Source organism: Somniosus microcephalus, chromosome 15 (assembly GCF_052327205.1).
Source record: "Somniosus microcephalus isolate GS21.2 chromosome 15, FLI_Smic_1.0, whole genome shotgun sequence".
Lineage (NCBI taxonomy): Eukaryota > Metazoa > Chordata > Chondrichthyes > Squaliformes > Somniosidae > Somniosus > Somniosus microcephalus.
Genome location: NC_141001.1, coordinates 97,241,036 through 97,266,542, shown reverse-complemented (window position 1 = coordinate 97,266,542; position 25,507 = coordinate 97,241,036). Strand labels below are relative to the sequence as shown.

At 44.8% G+C, this 25,507-nt stretch overlaps 1 protein-coding gene across 10 annotated transcripts in view; it reads left to right on the top strand.

Annotated features, from left to right (window-relative positions):
• The window catches only part of ano5a (anoctamin 5a), a 212,578-nt gene extending 190,748 nt beyond the window's left edge, over positions 1-21,830 (top strand). For all 10 annotated transcript variants that reach the window (XM_086008150.1, XM_086008149.1, XM_086008148.1 and 7 more), the window contains 9 exons: positions 2,160-2,234; positions 4,060-4,282; positions 5,520-5,689; positions 7,023-7,120; positions 8,423-8,553; positions 9,804-10,009; positions 10,896-11,080; positions 12,325-12,430; positions 15,002-21,830. In XM_086008150.1, the coding sequence (XP_085864276.1) occupies positions 2,160-2,234; positions 4,060-4,282; positions 5,520-5,689; positions 7,023-7,120; positions 8,423-8,553; positions 9,804-10,009; positions 10,896-11,080; positions 12,325-12,430; positions 15,002-15,226 (1,419 nt within the window). In that variant the 3' untranslated portion in view covers positions 15,227-21,830. The remainder of the gene's footprint in view (positions 1-2,159; positions 2,235-4,059; positions 4,283-5,519; positions 5,690-7,022; positions 7,121-8,422; positions 8,554-9,803; positions 10,010-10,895; positions 11,081-12,324; positions 12,431-15,001) is intronic.
• The last annotated feature ends 3,677 nt before the right edge of the window (positions 21,831-25,507 follow it).

The window sequence follows — 25,507 nt, the reverse complement described above, 5'->3', positions numbered from 1 at the left end:
TTAAGAAAAATTCTTCCCTGTTTGCATGCAGGTAATGTGAATGGCATTATGTAAAATAAACTTGTGATACTAGCAACTTCTTAACTTTCACAACAGTTAATATGTACGTGAAGCTGAAAGCCTAACAAGTGATGTCTGCCTCACTTGTATCCGATGATTAATTTAGCAGCAAATTTTTATGATTTGATGATGCATTTTGAATGCAAACTGCCATTTTATTTGGTTAAATATTAATGGCTCATTTCTAGACTAGTTTTTTGGAATTTGTCACCAAGCCCCAGCTGATTCTAAGTAAATGATGTCTGCTGTCACTCTATATATTAAAGGAAGAAAGCCAGTCGACAACAAATATGCACTCTGAGTTCATGTAACTAGGGTAATTGACTGGGATAATGGTTAACGGAGCCTATCAACTCAGACTGAGGAAGACCTCAGTAGAGACGTCTCAATCATTCTTGTGCAAACTTTTCCATTCTTTTCCAAGTGAAGGTTGTCTGTAATTGCTGATCTCTGATCCACAGGCTCTGTGTGTTCCTTTTGTAGTCGAATCCGGAACACTTCAAATTTTCTGTGCAATCTAGTTTCCAGGTGGCAGAAGAGAGAAGCTGTTACCCATTTTGTTCACCGTGCTTTAAGCAGTTTGAGTGAGTTAAAGGTTCACCGACAGTAACACTGCTGCATCGTATGCCAACTGCTGCGGGTGAATCGAGATAGCACAAAGCTCGTTCTAAATCTCTCAATTCATTCTAAAAGAGGTGTAATGTAGCAACTGGTATTATGAAAATGGCCAGTCAGCCAAAAGCATTGCTTTTTGCCACGTTGTTATTTTAAAACTCTCTTATAAGGTGAATTGCATTGGTTAGAAAGAACAACTTGCACTTATATAGCACCTTTCACAACCTCAGGACGTCCCATGGCGCTTTACTGTCAATTAAGCACTCTTGAAGTGTAGCCACTGTTGTAATGTAGGAAACGTGGCAGCCAATTTGCGCACAGCAAGCTCCCACAAACCGCAATGTAATAATGACCAGGTAATCTGTTCCGAGGTGTTGGTTGAGCAAGAAGTATTGGCCAGGACAGGAGGGGGTGGGGGGAGAATTCCCCCTGCTCTTCCAAATAGTGCCATGGCATAATTTACATCCACCGGAGAGGACAGACGGGGCCGCGGTTCATCCGAAAGACGGCACCTCCGACGGGGCACCACTGCCTCAGCACTGCACTGAAGTTTCGGCTTTGACTTTTGTGCTCAAGTCTCCGGAGTGGGACTTGAACCCTCAACCTTCTGACTTGGAAGCAAGAGTGCTGTGACGGAGGCACAGCTGAGACCTGGTTACCAATGTTCCCGCCAAGCTGCGTGCGTGCGCGCACGGCTGCCCAGTAATCTGCAAAGTACCGCGCAGGCCGCTCGCAAGCTTTCCCATTTCAAATACCGGGCATGCGCAGAATTTTAAAGGGATCGCGCATCGAAATGAATCAGGCCGTGCACATACAAAGACAGTTAGAGGGAAGATTGCCGGTTACTGGTCCGGTTGCGCAAAAACAGCACGTTAACTGGAGTGAACGGATCGGTTAATGTTTTGGGTGCTGACCCTGCTTCGGTGTTGAAGAAGGAATCTGTAGCCGACGCGTTAACAGATCTGTTCACTCCACAGACGCTGCCTGACGTGAGGTGAGATTCTAGCATTATCTAGGTTTTTTTTGTTTGATTTCCAGCATCTGCATATATATTTTTTTTATTTCAGAAGCAGCAGCAGCTTTATGTTTCTGATCCCAGTAACTCACAAGCCTTGAGTGTATTTTTGTCAAGAAATAGACTGCGTATGGGAACGTTTTTCTCTGCTGTGTGTAGTGAAATTATAAATGTACTATTAAGCTTGCAATTCCATTGCACATGTTACATTGAGGAAATCTTCCTCCATTGTCTGTGTTGATGAAAATGGCTTGAATTCTGAAGGTGGATTTCCACTGAAATTCCCCCAAAATTAGAAGAAATCTTAGCAGAAATTTTCCAAACTGATAGCACGTTGTATTTATTCATTTGCCCCCTGTCTAATTCCAGATACATTGGGTGTGCTGTACAGCTTTCAATGTCCCGTGTAACGTGACCATTTAGAAAATGCTCTGTTTTCGCACTGCTTACACATGTTGATCTGTTTCAGGAACTGGAGCCTTACATCCCAATATCAAACCAAGCAATGCGCTCTTTCCTGTCGGGGGCGACGGTCTTGTTTTGGGTGAGTGCCTTTTTAAATTCTTCAAAATTTGAAGTCCGCAAAGGGATATAGATAGGTTAAGTGAGTGGGCAAAAATTTGGCAGATGGAGTAAAATGTGGGGAAAATGTAAGGTTATCCGCTTTGGTAGGAAGAACAGAAAAGTGAAATGTTATTTAAATGGAGAGAATGCTGCGGTACAGAGGGATCTGGATGTCCTTGTACATGAAACACAAAAAGTTAGCATGCAGGCACTGCAAGTAATTAGGAAGGCAAATGGAATGTTGACCTTTATTGCAAGGGGGATGGAGTATAAAAGTAGGGAAGTCCTGTTACAAATGTACAGGGTATTGGTGAGACCACACCTGGAGTACTGCGTACAGTTTTGGTCTCCTTATTTAAGGAAGGATATACTTGCATTGGAGGCAGTTCAGAGAAGGTTCACGAGGTTGATTCCTGATTTGAAGGGGTTGTCTTATGAGGAAAGGTTGAGCAGGTTGGGCCTATAGTCATTGGAGTTTAGAAGAATGGGAGGTGATCTTATTGAAACTTAAGATTCTGAGGGGGATTGACAGGGTAGATGCAGGGAGGATGTTTCCCCTCGTGGGGGAATCTAGAACTAGGGGTCATAGTTTCAGAATAAGGGGTCGCCCATTTAAAATGGAGATGAGGAGAAGTTCCTTCTCTGAGGGTCGTGGATCTTTGGCATTCTCTACCCCAGAGAGCTGTGGAGGCGGAGTCAGTGAATATATTCAAGGCGGAGATAGACAGATATTTGAGCTACAGGGGAGTCGAGGGTTATGGGGAACAGGCAGAAAACTGGAGTTGAGGCCAAGATCGGATCAGCCATGATCTTATTGAATGGCGGAGCAGGCTCGAGGGGTCAAATGGCCTACTCCTGCTCCTATTTCTTATGTTATGTAAAACCGAACTCTTGTAAAAATCGGTGAAGACCAAAGGGGTAGTTTCAGTTCCGGGTTTCCACCCATTTTAGTGGTAATTCTCTCCCCCACCACCTACACCCCTCTCATTCCAATGGCTCCAACTTCTCTCAGCACCTCCCCCTGTCCTGGGAAAACTTGTTGATGTTAAATTATAAAGTACTGCGGGGGTGAAATTGAACATGGGTAGGGCGCAGAACAGGCGGAATCGCTTTGTCCACCCATTACACGACACGCCCGATATTCAGTTCGATTGAAGTTCATGGAACCGAATATTGGGCGGAGCGTATAACAGGCGATCGGTGTGATACTGTCCGTTTCGCCCCTCAGCCTCTCTATTTGGCTCAGTAACTCCACACAGCCAGTTTATTTTGGTGTCAGTGCTCATTATATAAAAGTACATTGAAAACTTTCAGTTACTTGCAGCTATTTGATTTTTTTTTTGAAAGGGCTTCAGGTGGCATGTTTGATGTGGTGTTTTTTGCACTAGAGCAGAAGCTATAAATACTTTTACTAAGTACATTCCCCAGATAAGGGAGGAGAATAAAGGCACTGAACAAAATCGTAGTCATAACAGCACAGAAGGAGGCCATTCGGCCCATCGAGTCCGTGCCAACTCTCTGTAGAGCAATCCAGTCAGTCCCTATCCCTGTAGCCCTGCAAGTTTATTTCCCTTGTTGTAGTTGTAGACTTAAAGCTGTTCAGTGCAGCATTTAAGTTATGTGCTTAAGTCCTGGAGTGAAGTTAGAACCCACAACTTTCTGACCCAGCTAAGATCAAATTTGGGAGTGCACAGTGCATTGAAGTTGCTACCCGCAAAGTAAGTGACTGCACTGAGTGGCTGCTCGGATTCTGTTTTTCATTCAGTAAGTTAAATCGTGCTGTTATTGTTTGCCTTTCCACTTAGATCTTTTTAATCCTGATCTGCATCATTGCGGTCATCGTGTACCGTCTCTCGATGTACGCCTCCTTTGCCAAGATCACCGTGAATATGAAGGAGGTTAAGTACATCGGCACATTGGTTACACCCCAGATGGCAACATCCGTCACAGCCTCCATCCTGAACTTCATTGTCATCATGATCCTGAACTATTTCTACGAGAAGGTGGCAATCTGGATCACGGACCTTGGTAAAACCTTCCATCTTTCTCCACAAGAGCATGTTTCTTACTGCTTTACTGAAATGTTCACTTTTTTTTACACAAGGCACTAATGGCCTAATTTACAATGTTAAAACTCGCCTTCTGGTGCTGCAGTTTGCTGTGCTGATGGGGTCTTAATTTATTCATTCTTGAGATGTGGGCGTCGCTGTCGAGGCCAACATTTATTGCCCATCCCTAGTATAACTGAGTTTCTTGCTAGGTCACTGCAGAGGGCAGATTCAGCCACATTGGTGTGGGACTGGAGCCAGACCGGGTAAGGACAGGCGGGTCCCTTCCCTGAAGGACATTAGGGAACAGGATTGGATTTTTATGGCAATGGTCAGTTTCCAGATTTTTTTTTTTAAACTGAATTGAAATTCTCAAACTGCCAGGGTGGGATTTCAACTCGGGTTCTCTGGATTACTAGTCCAGTAATATAACCATAACACCACTGTACCCATACATGAATATTGCCTCTCTCTGCGTTGGTTCAGTGGTAGCACTCTCGCATTTAACTTAGAAGATTGTAGATTGGAATTCCTCTGTGTGCAATTTTTGCAAAGGATATAGATTTCTTTAAAGTAAAGGTAAGCAACTGGAGTGAGTGTTCTGAAGTTGAGGTGAAGGCCGAGCAGAAGATGCTTCCTCAACCATTGACCACATCAGTCAGCCCTGTGGTTGCAGAGATTGGAATTTAGTGCCAATTTTGCCAAACTGTGAGTAGATCTGTACTGTGGGCCTGTGCCAGTGTGACCTGGGTTGAAACTGCCCAAACCCGACTGACGTAGGGTCCCTCCAGAAGGAGGAAGTTTTTGTGCTGTCAGACTCTGGTTAGGTTTGTACCCCAGGTACTAGAAGTGAAATGGTAGTTTACTGGGCCCACTTCACCACTTCATTCACTGCTTAAAAATCGCAAGCACATAGAGAACGACACTTGTGCTGGTATAAAACTGCTTCTCTCCAATTCAACTATCACTGCGATGCACTTTTTGCACCATTGCCAAACAGCACCGATCACAGCCTATTTTCTGTACAAATACTTACAAAATATTACATTTACAAGTCAAGCGGGTATACAGAGTTAGGTTACAGATCAGCCATGATCTATATTGAATGGCGGAACAAGCTCGAGGGCTGAAATGGCCTATGTTCCTATACCTATAAGATCATTGAGCTGTTGTCGCAACTCCTCCATGTAATAACCACACTGTTTTTGATTTACCAGAGATCCCCAGAACTCACTTTGAGTACGAGAACCGACTGACCATGAAGATGTTCCTCTTCCAGTTTGTTAACTACTACTCCTCCTGCTTCTACGTCGCCTTCTTCAAGGGAAAGTTTATTGGTCACCCCGGCGATTACAACTATCTGTTTGGGACATGGAGGAATGAAGAGGTAGGACATTTGAACAGACAACAGCTTACATTTATACAGTGCCTTTAACATAGTAAGATGTCCCAAGCTACGTTCCCTTTCAGCCGCGCAGCGCCCTGAAGGCCCCGCGCAGCCGATTTGCCAGCTTTTAAATGGGAAAAACCGCGCAATGGCGATATTTTGAATGAGTCGCGCAGCTCGTTAAAGGGCCCCCCCCCCCCCCCCCCCCCCCAAAAAAAAAAATTACAGGGAACATTGGTCCCAAGGCACTTCACAGGGGCGTTATCAAACAAAATTTGACATCGAGCCACATGAGATCTTAAGACAAGTGACCAAAGGCTTGTTCAAAGAGGTAGGTTTTAAGGAGTGTCTTAAAGGAGGAGAGAGAGGCTGAGAAGTTATGGAAGGGAATTCCAGAGCTTAGGGCCCGGGTAGCTGGAGGCACTTAAAATCAGGGATGTGAAAGAGACCAGAATTGGAGGAGCACAGATATCTCGGAGGATTATAGGGCTGGAGGAGGTTACAGAGATGGGGAGGGGCGAGGCCCTGGAGGGATTTGAAAACACGGATGAGAATTTTAAACCGCTAGGACAGATCACCAGGTGAAGCAGGCAGCGAGCCAAGGACTTATTGAAACAGGAATTTTTGTCCCAAAGTCTTTGCTGAAATGAATTGTTTAAACCAATTAATTATATGAACCATATGAATCACTCCACAAAAATTGTTATTTTAAAGTCATTTGGTTGTAAATTATAATACCTGCAGAGAAAAATGGAAAGTTTGTTGAATTTAAACTGTTTTATATCTGCTGCTCAGACTGCTTGGTTCCTTGAATGCCTTACTCTTAACTGTTCGTCCATTGTTGGTGCAGATTTTCATCTTAATGCTTTGTATTGGGATTTTAGTTGGAGTTTAAGCTTTGGGTCTTGTACTTGGTCAAGTGCGCCCTCAGGTGGTTTCTGTTTGCTATTACACAAATAGCAAGCAGTTTTCAGCTTGGATTTCAATGGACGTAAAAATTGGGAGAAATGCAAAAGGAGCTGCCCATTCGCTATGACCCGCTTTACACTAAGGCACAAAGTCAAATTGCCTGGAGCATTTTTGGAACCTTGATCTTTCATGGGTCGTGGTGATGAATTGGCTACTTTGATGTCCTAACAGTCAATGAGATGTCGTGGGAAATGAATCATTCATGATGGCACCCGTTTAGTTTCACTGCTGTAGTTCATTGTTTCACAGATATGGAAACGCACACATTTCAAATTGACCTTCTGAGGGGTTTGCAGGTGTAAAACCTTCACGTATTTAGTTTCATCTTTATTGCATTTGACCTCTTTCTGGCCACTTCCCACAGTGTGACCCGGGCGGCTGTCTCATCGAACTGACTACCCAGCTCACCATCATTATGGCTGGCAAGCAAATCTGGGGCAATTTTCAGGAGTCACTTTTGCCGTAAGTACATTTCTCAATCCCTGCCGTTAGTTATTGTAAAGGAAATGTGTTGGCAGACACTGCAAGCAACATCAATGGTGAGCTGTCTTGTCTGTACAACAGTTGTCAATATGTGCTATAAAATCACTTCTGTTTCTAACTCTGTGAGCGTGTCTGGATTAAGGTTTCATCATAAGAATATAAGAAATAGGAGCAGGAATAAGATCATTGCTGATCTTCTACCTCAACTCGACTTTCCCGCCCTATCCCCATATGCCTTGATTCCCTTAGTGCACAAAAATCTATTGATCTCGGTCTTGGGAATTTACTCAATGACTGAGCATCTACCTCCCTCTGAGGTAGAGAATTCCAAAGATTCACAACCCTGTGAAGAAATGTCATGAATTAAAACATCTGTAACTTTTCAATCAGTGGCAATGAGGAACATGACTGTGCCTCGAAAGAGCTGAGGGGAACCTTGGCCCACATGCAATATACAAAATTGCCAGGCAGGAGAAGACCAGCTGGTCCCTCGAGCCTGCCCCACACCATGATTGTTGGAGCATCATGTCTAGACACTTCCTCCCCTTCATCTCATTGTTCCCCCCCCCCCCCCCCCCCCCGCACTCCAGCCATGTAATTTCCTGGTCAAGGCAAAAACAACAGAGGAAAAACCCAGGACTAATAACACAAAAAAGTACTCTGCCTGAGGGAGTAGGAGAGGAATTTTGCAATCAAAACCAGTCCAGGAGGATCACATGAACCAAGTGTTACCTATGAGGACACTTACTTTCTATAGAGTCTGATCTCTGCCCCAGTCAAGAACCAGTCCAGCTCCCTCTTGAAGGCAATGCCGTGAGTCCGCACCAGCCGGCACTAGAGGCTCACTAATCTCTGGGAAAAGAAGAACCTCCCAACATCCGGTCTATTCCTACTGCTTACCAAGTTTAAACTTGTGTTCCCTGGTCCTCCCTAACACTTCCTGTGGAGGAGTTAGTAACACAACTAATTTGTATATATGCCTGTCTCTTGCTTCCTGAATACAGATCCTACTTTCATTATTAGTTTTGATGGTTAATAAGCAAACTTGAGACTCTGACCATGGGAGTGTCAGTATGTAACCCTTGGAGACAGGGCCAGGTGATCAGGTAAGCTAATTATCCAGTGTGGCTACTGGACCATTTTGCCAGGTCTTGCAGAGACGATCCAGACTGTGGTACCCCGATGCTTCCCTAAAACAAGAGTTGTGACCACGCCACAGGAACAGGTAAACTGTCACCCCAAGGGACTATGACCGTCATTTCTTTTGTGCTATTTCTGCAGCTGGTTGAAAAACTGGTGGGTGAGTCGGAATGCCAGGCATCATCCAGAGAGGCTGTATTCCCGCTGGGAGCAGGACCATGACTTGCAGGACATGGGCCAGCTTGGCCTCTTCTATGAATATCTGGAAATGGGTGAGCGGAATAAATGGCCAATATCATCTTTATCAAGTCGAGAACAAGGGGAGAAGAGCTCCCGATGTTGAACTGATTCCTAACTTTTCTAGGCCCATCAGTGAATTTCAGCCACCATCGAACCTGTTGCCAAGTGCCTTTCTTTTACAGGGTGACGATATGCAATCCCATGTTGGGTCAGCTCCCAAATTTCAACAAAATGTTTTGTTTTCTCACCACTCTTAAATTTCCCTGCGGGATGCACAATATCATGGCCCAAGGAGGCAGACGGGGGGATCTATTCCGAAGATTTTGCCAGTGCTGCTGTGTTGTTGACTATTAGCATGCGTCCACAGTGACTCCTGCTCCAACTATCCCCTCCTTCCTGCCTCCCTGTGGAGAGCTGCTTGTTTTCCATTTGGCACATCTCCCGATGGATGGTTGATTGGAGAAGCTATTGCACAATATCAAAGTGTTGGCCTGCACCTTCGAGTCCTGCAGTGTGGCAGGTTTCAGCTTCCGACGTGCCAACCTGCCATGCTCCATCGCCCCATAAATTCTGAACTCAAGATTAGATGTGATTAAATTAGAGTGTTGAACTGAAGAATCTGAAATACTAAGATTTACTCTGTTAAATTTGCTTTGTTCCTTGTTTCGTGTTGTGTCCATTAAGCAGGAAACTATTGCAAGCATGTTTTCAAATGTAACTGGGATAACCCATATAACTATCTTCAAATCCTGCTGTTATTAGTGGTTTATCTCACTGAACTTTGTAGTAACAAATCGTATCCTTTCTCACTCATAACACTGATTAGAAGTGGTACAAGTGGAGGGAAGAAAGTATATGGAAAGAAATGCAACTAATAGTTAAGGTAAAATGGTCTGAGAACAAAAAGGGGAAGTTAGATTGAATTGAAAGAGAAATATAGTAGAGCATGGTAAAGACAGAATATTTGCGATCAGATTTTATTTGGTTTGGGCAGCCATTTTGTTGCTCTAATTTTATGAAAAGCAATTGTTTTAAAATCCTAATTTAATGGCATTCTTCCTCCACAATTATGCATTTAAAAAAACAATAATTTGTTCAATAAATAGTGTAAATGAAGGAAGTTTCAATAGTCCTATACTTTTCTGTAATTCTGGCTTCAAAGTTGAAAGCCATCTTGCCTTCGAGTAGTAAGCGATTGAAGATGGCCGTTGTTTGAAAGCGGCAAAGGGCATTGAGAAGGATTCCAGTTGGTTAGTTGTGTTATCTGCTGTTCATGTTACAGTCATCCAGTTTGGATTCGTCACTCTCTTCGTGGCCTCCTTTCCTCTGGCTCCTGTTCTTGCTCTGCTGAACAACATTATAGAGATCCGCGTGGATGCCTGGAAATTTATCACACAGTACAGGAGACCAATGGCAGCAAAGGCCCACAGTATAGGAATATGGCATCAGATCCTGAACGGTGTGGCCATTTTTTCTGTGGTTACAAATGTAAGTGTTCTGCTTCATATATGTCTGTCGTACCATGAATTTTTAATGCAAAATACACCTGGGAGGATAGATGTTCAAGGTCTTTGCTCGTGGCAAGAAACATGGCCACCCTGCATCCAGACCAGAAAACTGTGGACTGGGTACTTCCCAATGGGTGAGGAGCTGGATATTTCTCTGTATTGCATACTGTAGAACTCTGGTAGATTGTTGGTGTCCAGCAGAGCTATACTAACTCACATTAGTACAGGACTTAGTCGGACTAGCACTCTGTAAAGGGTGTTCAATACGAACATACATAAGAATTAGGAGCAGGAGTAGGGCATACGGCCCCTCGAGCCTGCTCCACCATTCAACATAATCATGGTTGATCTTCTACCTCAACTCCACCTTCCCGCCCGATCCCCATACAAACAATGGCGGACAGGAAAAGTCCCTCTGGTCCATCCAGCCTCTGTCTCTCAACTGTGATACCTTGTGCATCACAATACATACACTCCCCACCCCACCCGAAACCATGTGATCTCCTGGGAGAGGCGAAAAACCAGATTAATCAACAGAGAACTGGACGAAAAGTGGACCCAAAAGAGAAATGGCCAATTCTCCTAAAGAAACATTCCAGAAGACTGATTTGTATCCATAACTAGATGTTGGGACAAGGGTGGATTTCAACTCACTCTTTTTATTATAGAATCATTTTTTGTTTAGATTTTCTTTCTCTTTGCACTAAGTTACATTTTGGAAGTGTTGCATGAAATCATCCGGGAACAGTAGAATGAAGTTTCCAGCTTTCCATTGACGTACTCGGCACCAGCCCTGTATAAAGATATATTTATGTAGAAAAACAGAATTGCTACAGTAAGCGACTTCTCCTTTCAAATTCTTTTAGGCTTTCATTGTGGCGTTTACCTCGGATATGATCCCCCGTTTAGTGTACAAATATGCATATTCTACAAACGATCAGCTACCGATGAAAGGATATATAAACGACAGTCTGTCAATCTCCAACACTTATGTTTTAAAAGTCCCACCATTAACATCATCCTATCAAGGTGTTGAAATCACGGATTGCAGGTGAGAATTTAACAAACATTTCAAGTTTCTTTCCCAGGTAAACAGATCACCAATGCTGTTTTAAAATATAATAAATGTATTTTTTACATGACCCGTCAGACATTTTAATTCTTTTACAAAAGCAAAATACCGCGGATGCTGGAAATCTGAAATAAAAACAGAAAATGCTGGAAACACTCAGCAGGGCAGGCAGCATCTGTGGAGAGAGAAACCGAGTTAACATTTCAGGTCGAGGACCCTAACGTTACCTCTGGTTCTCTCTCCACAGATGCTGCCTGCCCTGCTGAGTGTTTCCAGCATTTTCTGTTTTCATTTTAATTCTTTTGTATGACAACTGCACAGTTGGAGGCAGAGCTTTTGCACACTGGGCACTGGTGGTAGTTTGCAGCATGGAAAGACTGGGAGGAATTGCACTGCGCTGGCAATGGGCAACCTAGAGTTTTTCAGTTAACAAACGGTGCGTTCCAACAACCCAAAAGCAACAAGGAGCTGGCTAACTCTGCATAGTTGTTTCTGCAGACAAGAGGCAGAGCTCTGTGTAGATAGGGTCCACAAGTGAACGCCACAGGCAAGTAAAGTGGTATGTTAAGGCCTCACCACTGGTTTATAGACAGGTTATAGGAAAAATGCATTGGTTGTTCCCTGACTAACGCAACATTTTGGATAGAGGCAGCATATTTAGATGCAGCTGCAGCACCTCTTGCCTCCCTGGTATCAACAGGGAGGTGTCTACTGACATGAATCTTGTCATTCATGGGAAATGACTTATGAAGTAATACTGGGCGGCCTGCTGGTGGCACTGTCCAGGGAGAGTATAAATACTTGGGCATGGGCCCAGCTTGCTCAGGACATTCTTTAACAGGAACTAGTGAAGGACACAACTAGATCTCCATGTTGAAAAAACCTTAATTCTTATGTCATTGCCTCATTTATAATCTTTTAAAAATCTGCTTTGTATTCAACGAACTTCATCTTGAGACGGTTAGCAGTCGCGTGAAGAGCTTTATCGATGAGACAGACCGTAAAGTCGGTGAAAAGTCAGCTAAACTGTGAGGTCCCCAGTACCAAAAGCTGCAACAAAACCCCCTAATCTGCAAACAAGTTCTTAGCCTCTGAGTTGCTTTGATTTTAGAGTTTAGATCTATGTGCCCTTGTTGAGAAAAGTTTTAACGTAAATTATACCAATCCGAATTGCATTTTCTTCTTTGCACATGTTACCGTCCGATTCCTTTTCAATTTTGCAGATACAAGGACTACCGTTACCCATCGGGACACCGATTAGAATACCAGCACACCATGCAGTTCTGGCACATTCTGGCTGCAAAAATGGCATTCATCATCATCTTGGAGGTATTATTAAAAAACCTGCTCCTGTACTTCAATCTCCGATTCTGAAATGCAAGTGACTGAAAAGTGTGCCGTTAAAGCCTTGTTAAACATTTGAAAAAGTGATGGGGGTTGTATTTTCTAATTTGGAGCGAATTTGGGTCATTTACACCTTGCTGACGGTAATTTGCGCTCCCCACTTGGTTGCCCGCCTCGGATGGGCTGGACTTACTGCCGCAGTGTAACCTGGCCGAGGACCAAGGTCGGCAGGTTTAACTTTCCCGCCTTGTGCGATTGGCCGCCTTTAGGCAGGCGGAGGTGTCGGGTATCTGCCAGCGCTTTCCGGAGGGAAATTCCAAGCAGGGCTGCTGGACCCCGGCTTACTGGAGGAAACGGCTCTCCCGACCACAGCTGCCCCGCCCCACCCAAGGTCAAGTGATTAGTGCGGCAGAAAGTCCACCCTGGTACTCGCCTTTTTATAGGAGGCCAGCTCCCGCAAGCCAGGCCATGCACGCACTCTGCTGTGTCCCGCTTGGTGCAGGCAAAGGAGGCAGCAGGAACACCGCAGAGTCTGGCGTGGGACCAATTAAAATATGCCTGAACCCTTTAAATGAGTCTTGCTTGAGTCACCAACATGGCCATTTACTTCGCCACGAAGTTCAGCACTTTGTGAAGCACGCTCGACTGCCTGGAAACTGCATTCTGCAACCCCACTCGTGCCCCAGTTAGGCTGTGCACCCCTCAGTGGAGCCTCATTAAGTTAGGGCTAAGATCTTTAGAGCATCTTCAACCTGATCTGTTTGTTCGTGTAAGTGACTCCAGCTTAATAGGCTGCAGTGTAAACCACTCCCGCCAGGGTAGATTAGGTGAAGAATTCCCTTTTCACAGAAACCCCACAATGCAGATAGAGGCCATTTCGGCCCATCGAGCCTGCACCGACACATATCCCACCCGATCCCCGTAACCCCGACACCAACGCACATATATAAACCCCCTAACACTAAGGGTCAATTTATCATAGCCAATCAACCTAACCCGCACATCTTTGGACTGTGGGAGGAAACCGGAGCACCCGGAGGAAACCCACGCAAACACGGGGAGAATGTCTGTGTGGAGTTTGCACAGTCACCCGAGGCCGGATTCGAACCCAGGTCCCTGGCGCTGTGAGGCAACAGTGCTAACCACTATGCCACCTTTGAACAACCTTTGAACAACCTCCCAATCTTGAGGTCAACAATATAGAAAGGAATGACAGGATTTGCGTTTATACAGTGTGTTTCACATTCTTGGGCTATCCCAAAGCGCTTCACAGTGCTACACTGTCGGAGGTGCTGTCTTTAACTGAGGCGTTAAATCAAGGTCCTTTCTGCCCTCTCGGGTGGAGGTAAAAGATCGCATGGCACTATCAGAAGAACAAGGGACTTCTCCTGGCCAACATTTATCCAAATCAACATCAGCTCAAAAAAGACAGATTATCTGGTCATTTGTTTCATTGTTGTTTGTGGGACCTTGCTGTGCGCACATTGGCTACCGCAGCCCTACCTTACAATAGTGACTACACTTCAACACAAGTGTAGTTGGCTGTGAATTGCTTGGGACATCCTGAGGCAGTGAAAGTCACTATACAAATGCAAGCTCGCTCTTATTTCTTTCTTAGTATTTTATGTATTTTTCAGGAATGGAATTACTAATGCCGAGGATAAACCAGATTCAGAAACTTTATGGGCCAAAAATTGAAATGGGGCACTAACTTTGCCGGGGTGTCACTTTTAACGCCTCGGAAAAATTAGCGCCTCCGTGCCGGAAATTGAATGGTTGCGCCCCAAGAGGGAAGCGGGGCGCTACTGGAAGCGCCCCGCATCCCTCTTGGGGGCACTGCGAGTCAATATCACGGTGTTAACGTGCGGGCACTGCGGCACGTTGCACCGCGGTATTGCAGGCCTTCCTCCCCTTCTTAAAGGGGAGGGGCCTTGCGCAGCGCGACCTGGGGCCCAGCTGGGCCCCCAGGGATCGGGAGTGCTGGCAAAAGAGCCCGGCACTCGAAGTGCCAGGCTCTTGGAGCGCAGCTGGCACTCCGAGGGTCGGGGGCGGGGGTGCTGTTCAAGAGGCCAGGGATGGGAGCGCAGGCAGGTGCTGTCAGGCAGCCAGCATAAAAAATGGCCGCCCCGCACCTCGCCTTTTAATTGTGCCTCCCGGGCCGCAGGTAGGCCCCCTGACCCCATCGAACATAGCGTCCGGCAGTAAGTCAGGGGGCGCGCCCAAAGATTGCGGCCGGGGCGCTGCACACGGCGATGACGTCGTCGCCAGCGACGCGGCACCGCAGGGTGCTACCGGATAGCGCCGCCGCTAACCTCCCGCTGAATTTCGTGGGCGCGCCATGCCCGGGTGCTAGTTGCTTTGCGCCTCGTTGGCACCCTCTTGGGGCGCTAACGGGAGGCGTAAAGCAACCCAATTTTTCCCCCTATATCTCCTGAGCCCCCAGGTTGAACGTCATTCTATCGGGCTTCTGTCATGACATCCCAATGCGCTCTGTTCTTAAATCTGTGTACTTGGTACCGTGACGAGGGATCTTTTTTTTTTCCTGTTTCACTCCAGCATGTTGTCTTCCTGGTGAAGTTTGCGATCGCTGCACTAATTCCGGATATTCCCAGCGAGGTGAAAGATCGAATAAAACGGGAGAAGTATTTAACGCAAAAGATTCTGCACGAGTATGAGCTCAACAAACTGAGAGAGATGCTTGCCGGCAAGGGGAGCTGCGCGGTGAATAAGGAGGTCTCGGTGCAGGCAGAGAAAGTGGAGCTGCTGAGTGAGCAGTTATAGTCCAAGCAGTGGCAGGTTGAATATGTGCCAAGCAAGGACTTTTTTTTTTTGTTTGGGGAGAACAAAAACCCAATCGATTTGATTCTTGGAACAACCTGCCATGGTGGCATGGGATTTAGCTCCAGCAATCGGGACGTCGCTGCCACTGATTCAGATATTAATCTATGTCCTGCTGCAGACTCGGTGAGCTATCGCTTTCAGTGCGACCTGATATTGGGGCTTCTGTCAGAGCAGTTTCCTCATCTGGCTGTTAACGGTTTCTGTCGTCTTCCTAACTTGCCGTTCTGTTGTGGCGGAAGAACATTTCTATTGCCCAGAAGAGCCTGACTGTTAAACCTTCCAAAATGTATCCACGCTAAGTGCATTGAAGAGTTCACATGCAGGATCTGCAAGAAGGATGTTGAGATGCAGCAAACAGTTAGTTAAAAATATATTTCAACATTACCGCTGTATCTAATCTAGAATGAGAACCAATACAAACCTCGGATTGGGTGCAGTATCGCTCCATTTCTTGGTTTCACTCCTTTAGTCATTCACTTGATCCTATTTCTTTTCTTTCTCTCGGCCTCGTGTCTTTTCTTGCTCTCCTTTCTTTCTGTCTCTTGTCTCTTTTTGTATTTCTTGCCTTGTCTCTTTTGTCTGCTTTCTGCACGTATTCACCAGCACGGCGACATGACCTGCAGCTTGTGATACCATGGCAGAATTCAACCAAATTTGCGCAAGATAATACCTGAAGTAAAGGTCGTGTCCCCTAATCCCAGAATGGAAACCACTGCTAGATGCCAGTGCCCAAGTAAATAACTACTGATCTTTCGTAACCCGCCACATGTGTAATTTCTGGAGAAATGGCTGCAAGAAAAGCTTTGTCCATGAAGGATACAGTTCCGAGCAATCCTTGTGATCTTTTTGTAAGTGCAGGATAGAAAAGCCATCAGTTTCTTGTAAGTACCTCTATGGCTAGAGCTAAACACAAAACATCTCTTTATTCTTATGTCTCCTTTTCAGCATCGGACCATGCAATGATTTCAGCTGACAAGTAAGGAACTGTAACATTTATTTAGAATCAAAATGTGCTCTTGGAAATTGCAATAAAACCTCCAGCCATTAAACAGGTGGGTGTTTAAAGCGCAGCATAAGTCCAGAGTGAGTACTTTTTGTTCTAATCACAGATGTCCCGATCTGGAGCATGGTTTCTCGAGGTTGGGCCCTCCCAGTGAGGTTTGCAGACTGGTCTGCAGTTGTGCCATTTCCCACCCACTGTTTCCTATTCAACCTAGGGATGGACAGGGAGTCCCTCCGTTAGTGATGTCACTGAAGCAGCCCATGGGTGGGGGAGGTACCCCAACTGGAGGGTCACCATGCGGCCGATGAAATTTACCTCTCTGCTAATACGTCAAAGACATTTCTGGTTTGCCTGTTACTTACTTCTAGAAATGGAAGGAGTAGTACCTTGAACAAGAAGCAGTCCACTAGATTAGGAGGGGTTCTGGTCTTACGGAGCAGGGGCCAGCTCCATGTGCTGCAACCAGTGAATGGGGCGTGCGTGAAAAGTATAGGATAAATTTTCCGATTGCGCACTCCTGGGATTAATAATTTTAATAAATGGAAAATCGTGGGCTACACACACACTTTCCTGATATGAGCTGCCAGCAATAAGGCTCCACTCCAGGAGCACGCATTAATACCCTTACATTTCTGATTTCCTGTGACACAATCACTTAATGGAAATATTTGTTTGTTTCGTTCCTGATTTAAATTAAATAAAAATCCCAATGCACGTACCTTTTTTTAAAAAAAAAACTGAGTGACATCAGGTCATTGGCATACCAAATACAAGATTCTATTTATAAAAAAAAAAAAAAAAAATTAATATGGTTTTAATTTTAAAACCTTTAGATTGCAGTGAAGACGGTATTCATGGAAAATGGCTGTTCAGGAGACTAGAGAACCAGACTTAAAGGGCAAACCCAGGCATCTGCTGAACAATCCAGGCCTGTAGTTTTCAATGTAGGGAGGGCACCGCCAGTGGGATAGCACGTCTACCCACCACAGCGATGCCCTCATGATCAGCAGAATTTCCAGCTGAGGGTCATTACGGGGAGCTTTGCCGAGTGACGGGCCGCAGCATTTGGTTGACGACTGCCTCAGAGCTGCTGGTTAAAACTGCAAGTTTCAAAAACATTCACTTCTGTCTTGCGAGGCCTGTGAATGGTGACCTTTGGCGACTCCTAGCTCACGGCCCCGCAGCTGGCACTGTGCTTTTCGCCCATCCGCCAACCTTTCAATGATGCTGGCCCTGGGCATCCTGTGCTGCAACAGGACAAGTGGCAGGAAATAGTGGAGGACCTGTTTCCCTACTTTAGATATAATTTGCGCGTTTTGTAGCAAGATTGGGGGGATGGGGGGGGGGGTGATGCAGTGGATGGTGTTCCCCAAGCAAGTTTCTGCCATCGCTGCCCCATGTTCACTGCAAAATTCGCAGGACATGGGTGGGCGGGGTGGGGAGATTTAGTCTGGCCTCTTTTGCTAATACGGGATACCATCAAAAACGAGCGATTGAAAATGTCACTTGCCCGTCATTTGAACAGATTTTCAGATGGTTCGACTGCAGACCTGAAAGTATATTCGACCTCATATTGACCAGAGCCTTCTCCACCCCATCTCTGCCACTGCCCTCTCTGCATTCTCCACCCATGTTCACCCTCTGAAGTTGGCATTTCTTCTGCCGTCCGTTGCAGAGTTTTGAATTTCCCAGGTCCAGAGGATTAATAAACGTTGCTTTAAAACCTGCCCCCACTTGATCTAAATCCACCAGTCGGGGAGCCATCTTTCTCAATCCTTCTGGCCTGGGAAGCAAGAACAGCTGAAGCCAGCAGTAGAACAAACTTATGCGCACAAGCATGTGAGTGAAAACCCACTGTCCTGGGGCTTCAAGGCCCATATAATGGAGCTCACTTTGCTGGATGTAGCCTGCGAGGCTGTGTGCCCGTCGTCTTGCCCTAGATTTTCCTACTTTTTAATGATGGCTGTTTGAAAGAGATTCCAGCACCTGGGCAAGATTAACGGCAGCCTCCTGAGAAGTTCAATCACACGACTGAGAATTCAATAATTTCACTGCTTACTTTGGCTGTTCCGACTTTTTCTCCCAAACAGTTAGAGCAATATTTTACTTTTTTGTTATTTTACAAATGGTTGCAAAAGATGAAGACTCCGTATGGATGTAATTTTATGAAGAAAGACCTTTGGGTAGCATTGTGGAGTAGGAACATGGTACTGTGAAAAAGGATGGAAAATTGTTGTTGCAGCTGAAACTGTGGTTGCTCTTCTTCAAGCTGAGTTAACATCTTGCAAATGAAGGTTACACTCTGGACATCAGCCAGAGGACTGTGCTGGTAGCATTGTTGCACTCGAAGAAACCCCATTAGTAACATGAGTTGAACTCAAATATGAAACGTAATGGGTCATTACAGAGAATTGGCAAAGGTTGCTTCATTTGGTTGCCCGGTACACTACTGACTAACTCTTAATTGTGGGCCTGTTAGTTAACTTTTTGCTGTCCAGTTTTTCAGACTAGCGGCCGTTTTAGTATCTACTTTAGTTGCGCTCCTTCACACTTGTATCATCACTGAGTTCCAGAGGTTCTGACATTCAGTTTTAAAGCTATGGTTTTTACCTGGTTATTGTACACTGCTGGTCATTCATTTGAAAGAGTGTTTTTTTGATCTGACTTGGACGGCATAGGGTTTGAAAAAAAAATTGTGAATCTTTTTTTTTTTTAATTGTTCAATTGACCAATTAAAATAACATGAATTTGTGACTGGTGAATGAAAGCTCAGAAATACTGTAAGAGACTTTTGTAAAACAAATCTGTAAAATAGCTAGAAACCACTACTGTTTACCACAATGTAATCAAAGTGATTTTTATTTTATTGTATTTCTATTTCTATGTACACTATCAGTTCATTAACATGGAAACTTAAAGCCAAAGGAATGGAGCAAAATGAGAATTTTACAATGCACAGGAGTCCAAATGCGCAGTAGCGTCGGAGTATCGAAAACATCTTGCTGCTAAATTGTGAGAAGTCAAGTAGTTGACTGACTAAAATTCCAGTGCAGCAAAACCACAGTCCACAGCAGATGTGGTTGGATATCTGCCACTAGCCTGGTGCAGACTTGCCTCATGGTTGTTGTATTTCAGCTCCAAATCTTTCTGTTGTGCTGGCACCTATTTTAGACTCTTCTCAAGAGCCACCGCCATTTAAAGAAAGTCATTTGGTGATGTGGGGATGTGCTGGTTACTGTCCTTGGGTGCTAAATCTAGACCAAATGTCAATGAGTTTTCCTGTCAACCAACCCATGCTTTCCTTACTGCATGGGAGGTACTCATTAGCTTCACACTTCATTCTAGTTAGTAGGGTTACTGGTCAATCCGAGAAATTGGTTGGGGGGGGGGGGGTGCAATAAAGTAAGTGGTAAATTCTAATTGAGCATGGTTTTTCTGGGCAAGTGCCTTCCCTTGTATCTGCTACGAGTCTGTAGGGAAGTCGATCAAGACTCTTTTAATCTACAAATATTATCCAATATTTCTAAGCATTTGCACTATAGGAATAATCAAGTATTGATGCATGTTCAGACCTGCAGAATTAGAAGTGAAAATTAAAACACACTAAAGCCACAAGATTCCAAGAAGGTTTAAGCAGTTGGGTACTGTTAACGGTGAGACAAAAGCATGCATTGCTTATAATACTTTCATAACCGCTGTAAATATTAAATATGTTCGTATCTAATCTTGTAAGAAAATAATTTAGTTCAAACCAGGACACGGAACTACTAGTAATGACGTCAGCAGTAACTTAACATCAACACATTTAAATCATTAAAAAAAAAATAAGTAAACACAGGTGCCTTCAAAGGAAACCTCAAGGAACATAGAAATATTCACATGAATACGATACACTGTTTAAAAACCTTTCCCATCTCGACATTACAGCCACTACACCTAGCCTTTTCCCCAACTGTAAGATTATTTTTCTGAAGATGTTTCAGTACATTTATCCCTCTTTGCGTAAGGTTAAACAGCAATTGTTTTACTAAACTGTTGCTTGTTTCTAACAGTTTAAATGGTGAGAGATTAGGAAATGTTGGTGTTCAGAGGGACCTGGGTGTCCTTGTACACGAATCACTGAAAGTTAACATGCAGGTACAGCAAGCAATTAGGAAAGCAAATGGTATGTTGGCCTTTATTACAAGAGGATTTGAGTATAAGAATAAAGACGTCTTACTGCAATTATATAGGGCCCTGGTGAGACCACACCTGGAGTATTGTGTACAGTTTTGGTTGTCTTACCTAAGGAAGGATATACTTGCCATAGAGGGAGTGCAACGAAGGTTCACCAGACTGATTCCTGGGATGGGGGGATTGTCCTATGAGGAGAGATTGAGTAGATTAGGCCTATATTCTCTAGAGTTTAGAAGAATGAGAGGTGATCTCATTGAAACAGGGTAGATGCAGGGAGGATGTTTCCCCTGGCTGGGGAGTCTAAAACCAGGGGTCACAGTCTCAGAATGAGGGATCAGCCATTTCGGACTGAGATGAGAAGAAATTTCTTCAGTCGGATTGTGGTGAATCTTTGGAATTCTCTACCCTAGAACGTTGTGAAAGCTCAGTTGTTGAGTATATTCAAGACCGATCGATAGATTTTTGAATATCAAGGGTTATGGGGATAATGCGGGAAAGTGGAGGTTTGCACATTCTCCCCGTGTTTGCGTGGGTTTGCTCCGGTTTCCTCCCACAGTCCAAAGATGTGCGGGTTAGGTTGATTGGCTATGATAAATTGACCCTTGGTGTTAGGGGGATTAAATACGTGGGGTTACAGGGATAGGGTGGGATATGTGTTGGTGCAGGCTCGATGGGCCGATATGGCCTCTATCTGCACTGTGGGGTTTCTGTGATTCTGTGATCAGCCATGATCTTATTGAATGGTGGAGCAGGCGCGAAGGACCAAATGGCCTACTCCTTCTATTTCTTATGTTCTGCGGTTTAGTAAAATAACTGTTCTTTGAACTTCAAACAGAGGGAAGATGTACCTTTTATGTCAAAAATTCAATAAGCCATATACAGTATGTTTACAGTACCTGTACAGAGCAGTATTACCCTACTTTGTGTATTCTGTTGGGTTTAAGTGTTTCACCTAATCCAAGCAGCTATCCTGAGTGTTTTTGACTTTAACAGCTGCAAATGCCTGGAGGAAACACTCCAGAAAACGAGTCCAAGTATCTACTGAGTATTGGCTAAGCTACAGTTATATGTATATTTAAAAAGAACAGTTTTGTTTCAATGAAGGAACTTTGAGAAAATGTAATGTACTAGTTAGTAATAGCTTTTATTATTATTTGTAGTGTATTTTTGTAAACCTATTTTTGCACCCATTCTGGTTTTCCCTCTCCTGTTCCAGAATGATAGCTTCATTGCAGATATTTTACTGATACTCAATGTTGCTGGTTTACAGTTTCAGCAGATTGTTTCTTGTAAGACCATGTTTGCCTTTTAAATGACACAACTTTGTTTATTCAGAATGTATAAATGAATAAATGTATAACACACTCGCTTTGTACCTGACTAGAAAGAATCAAAACATTTAACCATGGCAAGGCAACCCGTTCAGTTTTTTTGTTTTTAATTGTGTGATACCATCATTCACTGGTCCAGACATCTCCATTTTACAGGTGGTGCTGTGATTGAAAACTCGATTGCAGAGTTGTCACTAAAATTTGAGGATGGGACCGGAGGGGAAGTTGCAAAAGTGAATATCAGGATTGAAGACCTTGAAAAGGGGGATGTTCCAGATCTAGTGGGATTGGAGTTCAGCTATTGCTACACCCACTGCTTTAGCCAAGCACTGGTCTCATGGGATGTCTCATAAAGAAAGAACTTGCATTTATGTAGCGCCTTTCACGACCACCGGACGTCCTAAAGCGCTTTACAGCCAATGAAGTACTTTTTGAAGTGCAGTCACTGTTGTAATGTAGGAAATGCAGCAGCTAATTTTCACACAGCAAGCTCCCACAAACAGCAGTGTGATAATGACCAGATAATCTGTTTCCTTTTTAGTAACGTAGGTTGGTCAATCGATTTAACATATTCAGATTTATGCAGGTGAACTCGGTTCCAGGCCCAATAGAAGGATAGGGACAGGGCAAGAAATCATGTGACAGCAATCCTTAAAGAATCATAGAATGTTACAGCACAGGAGGAGGCCATTCGGCCCATCGTGCCTGTGCCGGCTCTCTGAAAGCTATCCAATTAGTCTCTCCCCTGCTCTTACCCCATAGCCCTGTGAAAGGCTGGGAAAATCAAAAGGAATGTGCTCACTTTGGAAAGCCTTTAAAAAGAATATACTGATGAAAGGAAAGGTAATTTTCAAAAAGCTTTTATAAAGGCTATATTAAATGTCACAATTAAAAGGCCTTTATAAAGGTTGTATGTGGTAAAAGCCTGTGGCAGACAAAATATATGTGGAGGCAGGAAATGGAGTGTACAGCCAGGGGACGGAGTGTTGCAGCTCCTGAACTCCCAGGTTTGACGGCGGGCTTGGTGCATGTATTGCTGCATGAAGTGGGTATTGAGAACGGTTGCCCTGTTTGACACACTCCCCAGAGTACAGCACTGCAAGACAGCTAGCAAGAGGTAAGTGCACAGCCTGCAAGACCTGGGAACAGATGTGAGGAAAAAGATAGCGATCATTCAGGAAGCTGCCAAGACGACCCATCACTGCCATTTACCAGGGACATGGTCCAAGTGTGCATGCCACAAAGTGTCGCTGGGTAAACTATTGCACACTTACTGCTGGACCTCTGTAAAAAGAAAGAACTTGCATCTGTATAGTGCCTTTCACAACCTCCGGACATCCCAGAACACTTTACAGAGGCAATGAAGTACTTGAGAAAAAGCTGCAGAGGGGCGACTGTGGGCATGGGCAACCTGTTCACACCCTGCTGCCAGTACCAAAAGAGATGAAACAGTAAGCTATGCTGACTGATGCATGCGTCACTCTTTCCATACAGCTGTGAGCAGAACATTAGCTGTTTGTGCAGATGATCGCTCTGACAGAGTGGAAGGTGGTGAAGACGGAATCGTTGAGTGTGTGCTGGTAACCTTGCTTGCCACTGACGGTGCTATTCCTGGGTTGGCTACAGGTAGTTGTGCAACAGATCGGCAAGTGCTGATCTAAAGAGTGTGGAGCCAATGCATCTATGGTTAGTCCCAGGTCACTGTGCCATGACCTGCAGATATGATTGGTGGCATCATGGAGGGTGCAGCCCCAATATGGATGTTGTGCCCATTGATCTCCCTGCAACACCTTTTTTTTGGGTAATCTAGTATGTCTTAAAACACACTTTTTTTAAATTCATTCCTGTGATGTGGGTGCTGCTGGGAGGCCAGCATTAATTGCCAATCCTAATTGCCCTTGAGAAGGTGGTGGTGAGCCGCAGCCTTGCACCGCTGCAGTCCGTGTGCTGAAGGTACTCCCACAGTGCTGTTAGGGAGGGAGTTCCAGGATTTTGACCCAGCGCCAATGAAGAATCGGCGATATATTTCCAAGTCAGCATGGTGTGTGACTTGGATGGGAACTTGGTGTTGATGGTGTTCTCATGCATCTGCTGAACCTTGTCCTTCGAGGTGGTAGAGGGCGCAGGTTTGGGAGGCGCTGTCGAAGAAGCCTGATTGTGACGGATTCTTTCAAGCCAACTTTCAGCATTAAAAAAAGTGCCTAGCCCCGATTTTAACCCCTCACGCCCGACGAGAATGGGACATGCGAGTATGTTGAGGTAAAGACAGAGCACTTAACCTCTCCGACTATGCTTCACTCCCGTCTGCCAGCAATTTAATTCCGAGGTGTCGGGAGATATGCGAGGAGCTAATCTCAGGTAGGTGAGGACCTCCTATATATTCAAAAGTTGGGGTCCAATGACATCATTTGGACTCCAAGGCGATTTTAGCCCTGGGCTGTATGAGCTGTGCATGTGCGGAACGCACCAGGGAAAGCTGCCAGCAGATAGATTTGAGGCCCTTATAATTTTAATGGTTGGCCAGGAAAGAAAGAGAGTCTTGCATTTATATAGCGCCTTTCACGACCACCGGATGGTTCACAACTCTCTGGGTGAAGAAATTCCTCTTTTATTTCCTAAATGGCTTACCCCTTATCTTTAGACTGTGACCCCTGGTTCTGGACTCCCCTGCCATTGGGAACATCCTGCATCTAGTCTGTCTAGTCCTGTTAGAATTTTATAAGTTTCAATGAGATCCCCTCTCATTCTTCTAAACTCCAGCGAGCATAAGCCCAATCGACCCAATCTCTCCTCATATGTCATTTCTGCCATCCCAGCTATCAGTCTGGTGAATCTTCGCTGCACTCCCTCCATGGCAAGAACATCCTTCCTCAGATAAGGCGACCAAAACTGCACACAATACTCAAGGTGTGGTCTCACCACGGCCCTGTACAACTGCAGCAAAACCATCCTTGTTCCTGTACTCGAACCCTCTCGCTACGAAGGCCAACATACCATTTGCCTTCTTAACCACCTGCTGCACCTGCAGGATTACCTTCAGTGACTGGTGCACAAGGACACCCAGATCTCATTGCACTTCCCCTTCTCCCAATCTATTGCTGTTCAGATAATAATCTGCCTTCCTGTTTTTGCCACCAAAGTGGATAACCTCGCATTTATCCACATTGGGCAGATGCAGTATAATCACCCAACCTGTCCAAATCATACTGGAGTTTCTCGGCATCCTCCTCACAGCACACACGCCCACCCAGCTTTGTGTTGTCTGCAAACTTGGAGATATTACATCTAGTTCCGTCGTCTAGGTTATTAATATATATTGTGAATAGCTGGGGTCTTAGGACCGATCCCTGCGGTACCCCACTAGTGACTGCCTGCCACTCGGAAAAAGACCCGTTTATTCCAACTCTCTGCTTCCTGTCTGCCAACCAGTTCTCTATCCAAGTCAGTACCTTGCCCCCAATCCCATGTGCCTTAACTTTACACGCTAATCTCTTATGCGGGACCTTATCGAAAGCCTTCTGAAAGTCCAAATACACCAGATCCACCTTATCTATTTTACCAGTTATATCCTCAAAAAATTCCAGTAGATTAGTCAAGCATGATTTACCTTTTGTAAATCCATGTGGACTTTGTCCGATCCTGTCACTGCTTTCCAAGTGCTCTGCTATTACATCTTTTATAATGGACTCTAGCATTTTCCCCACTACCAAT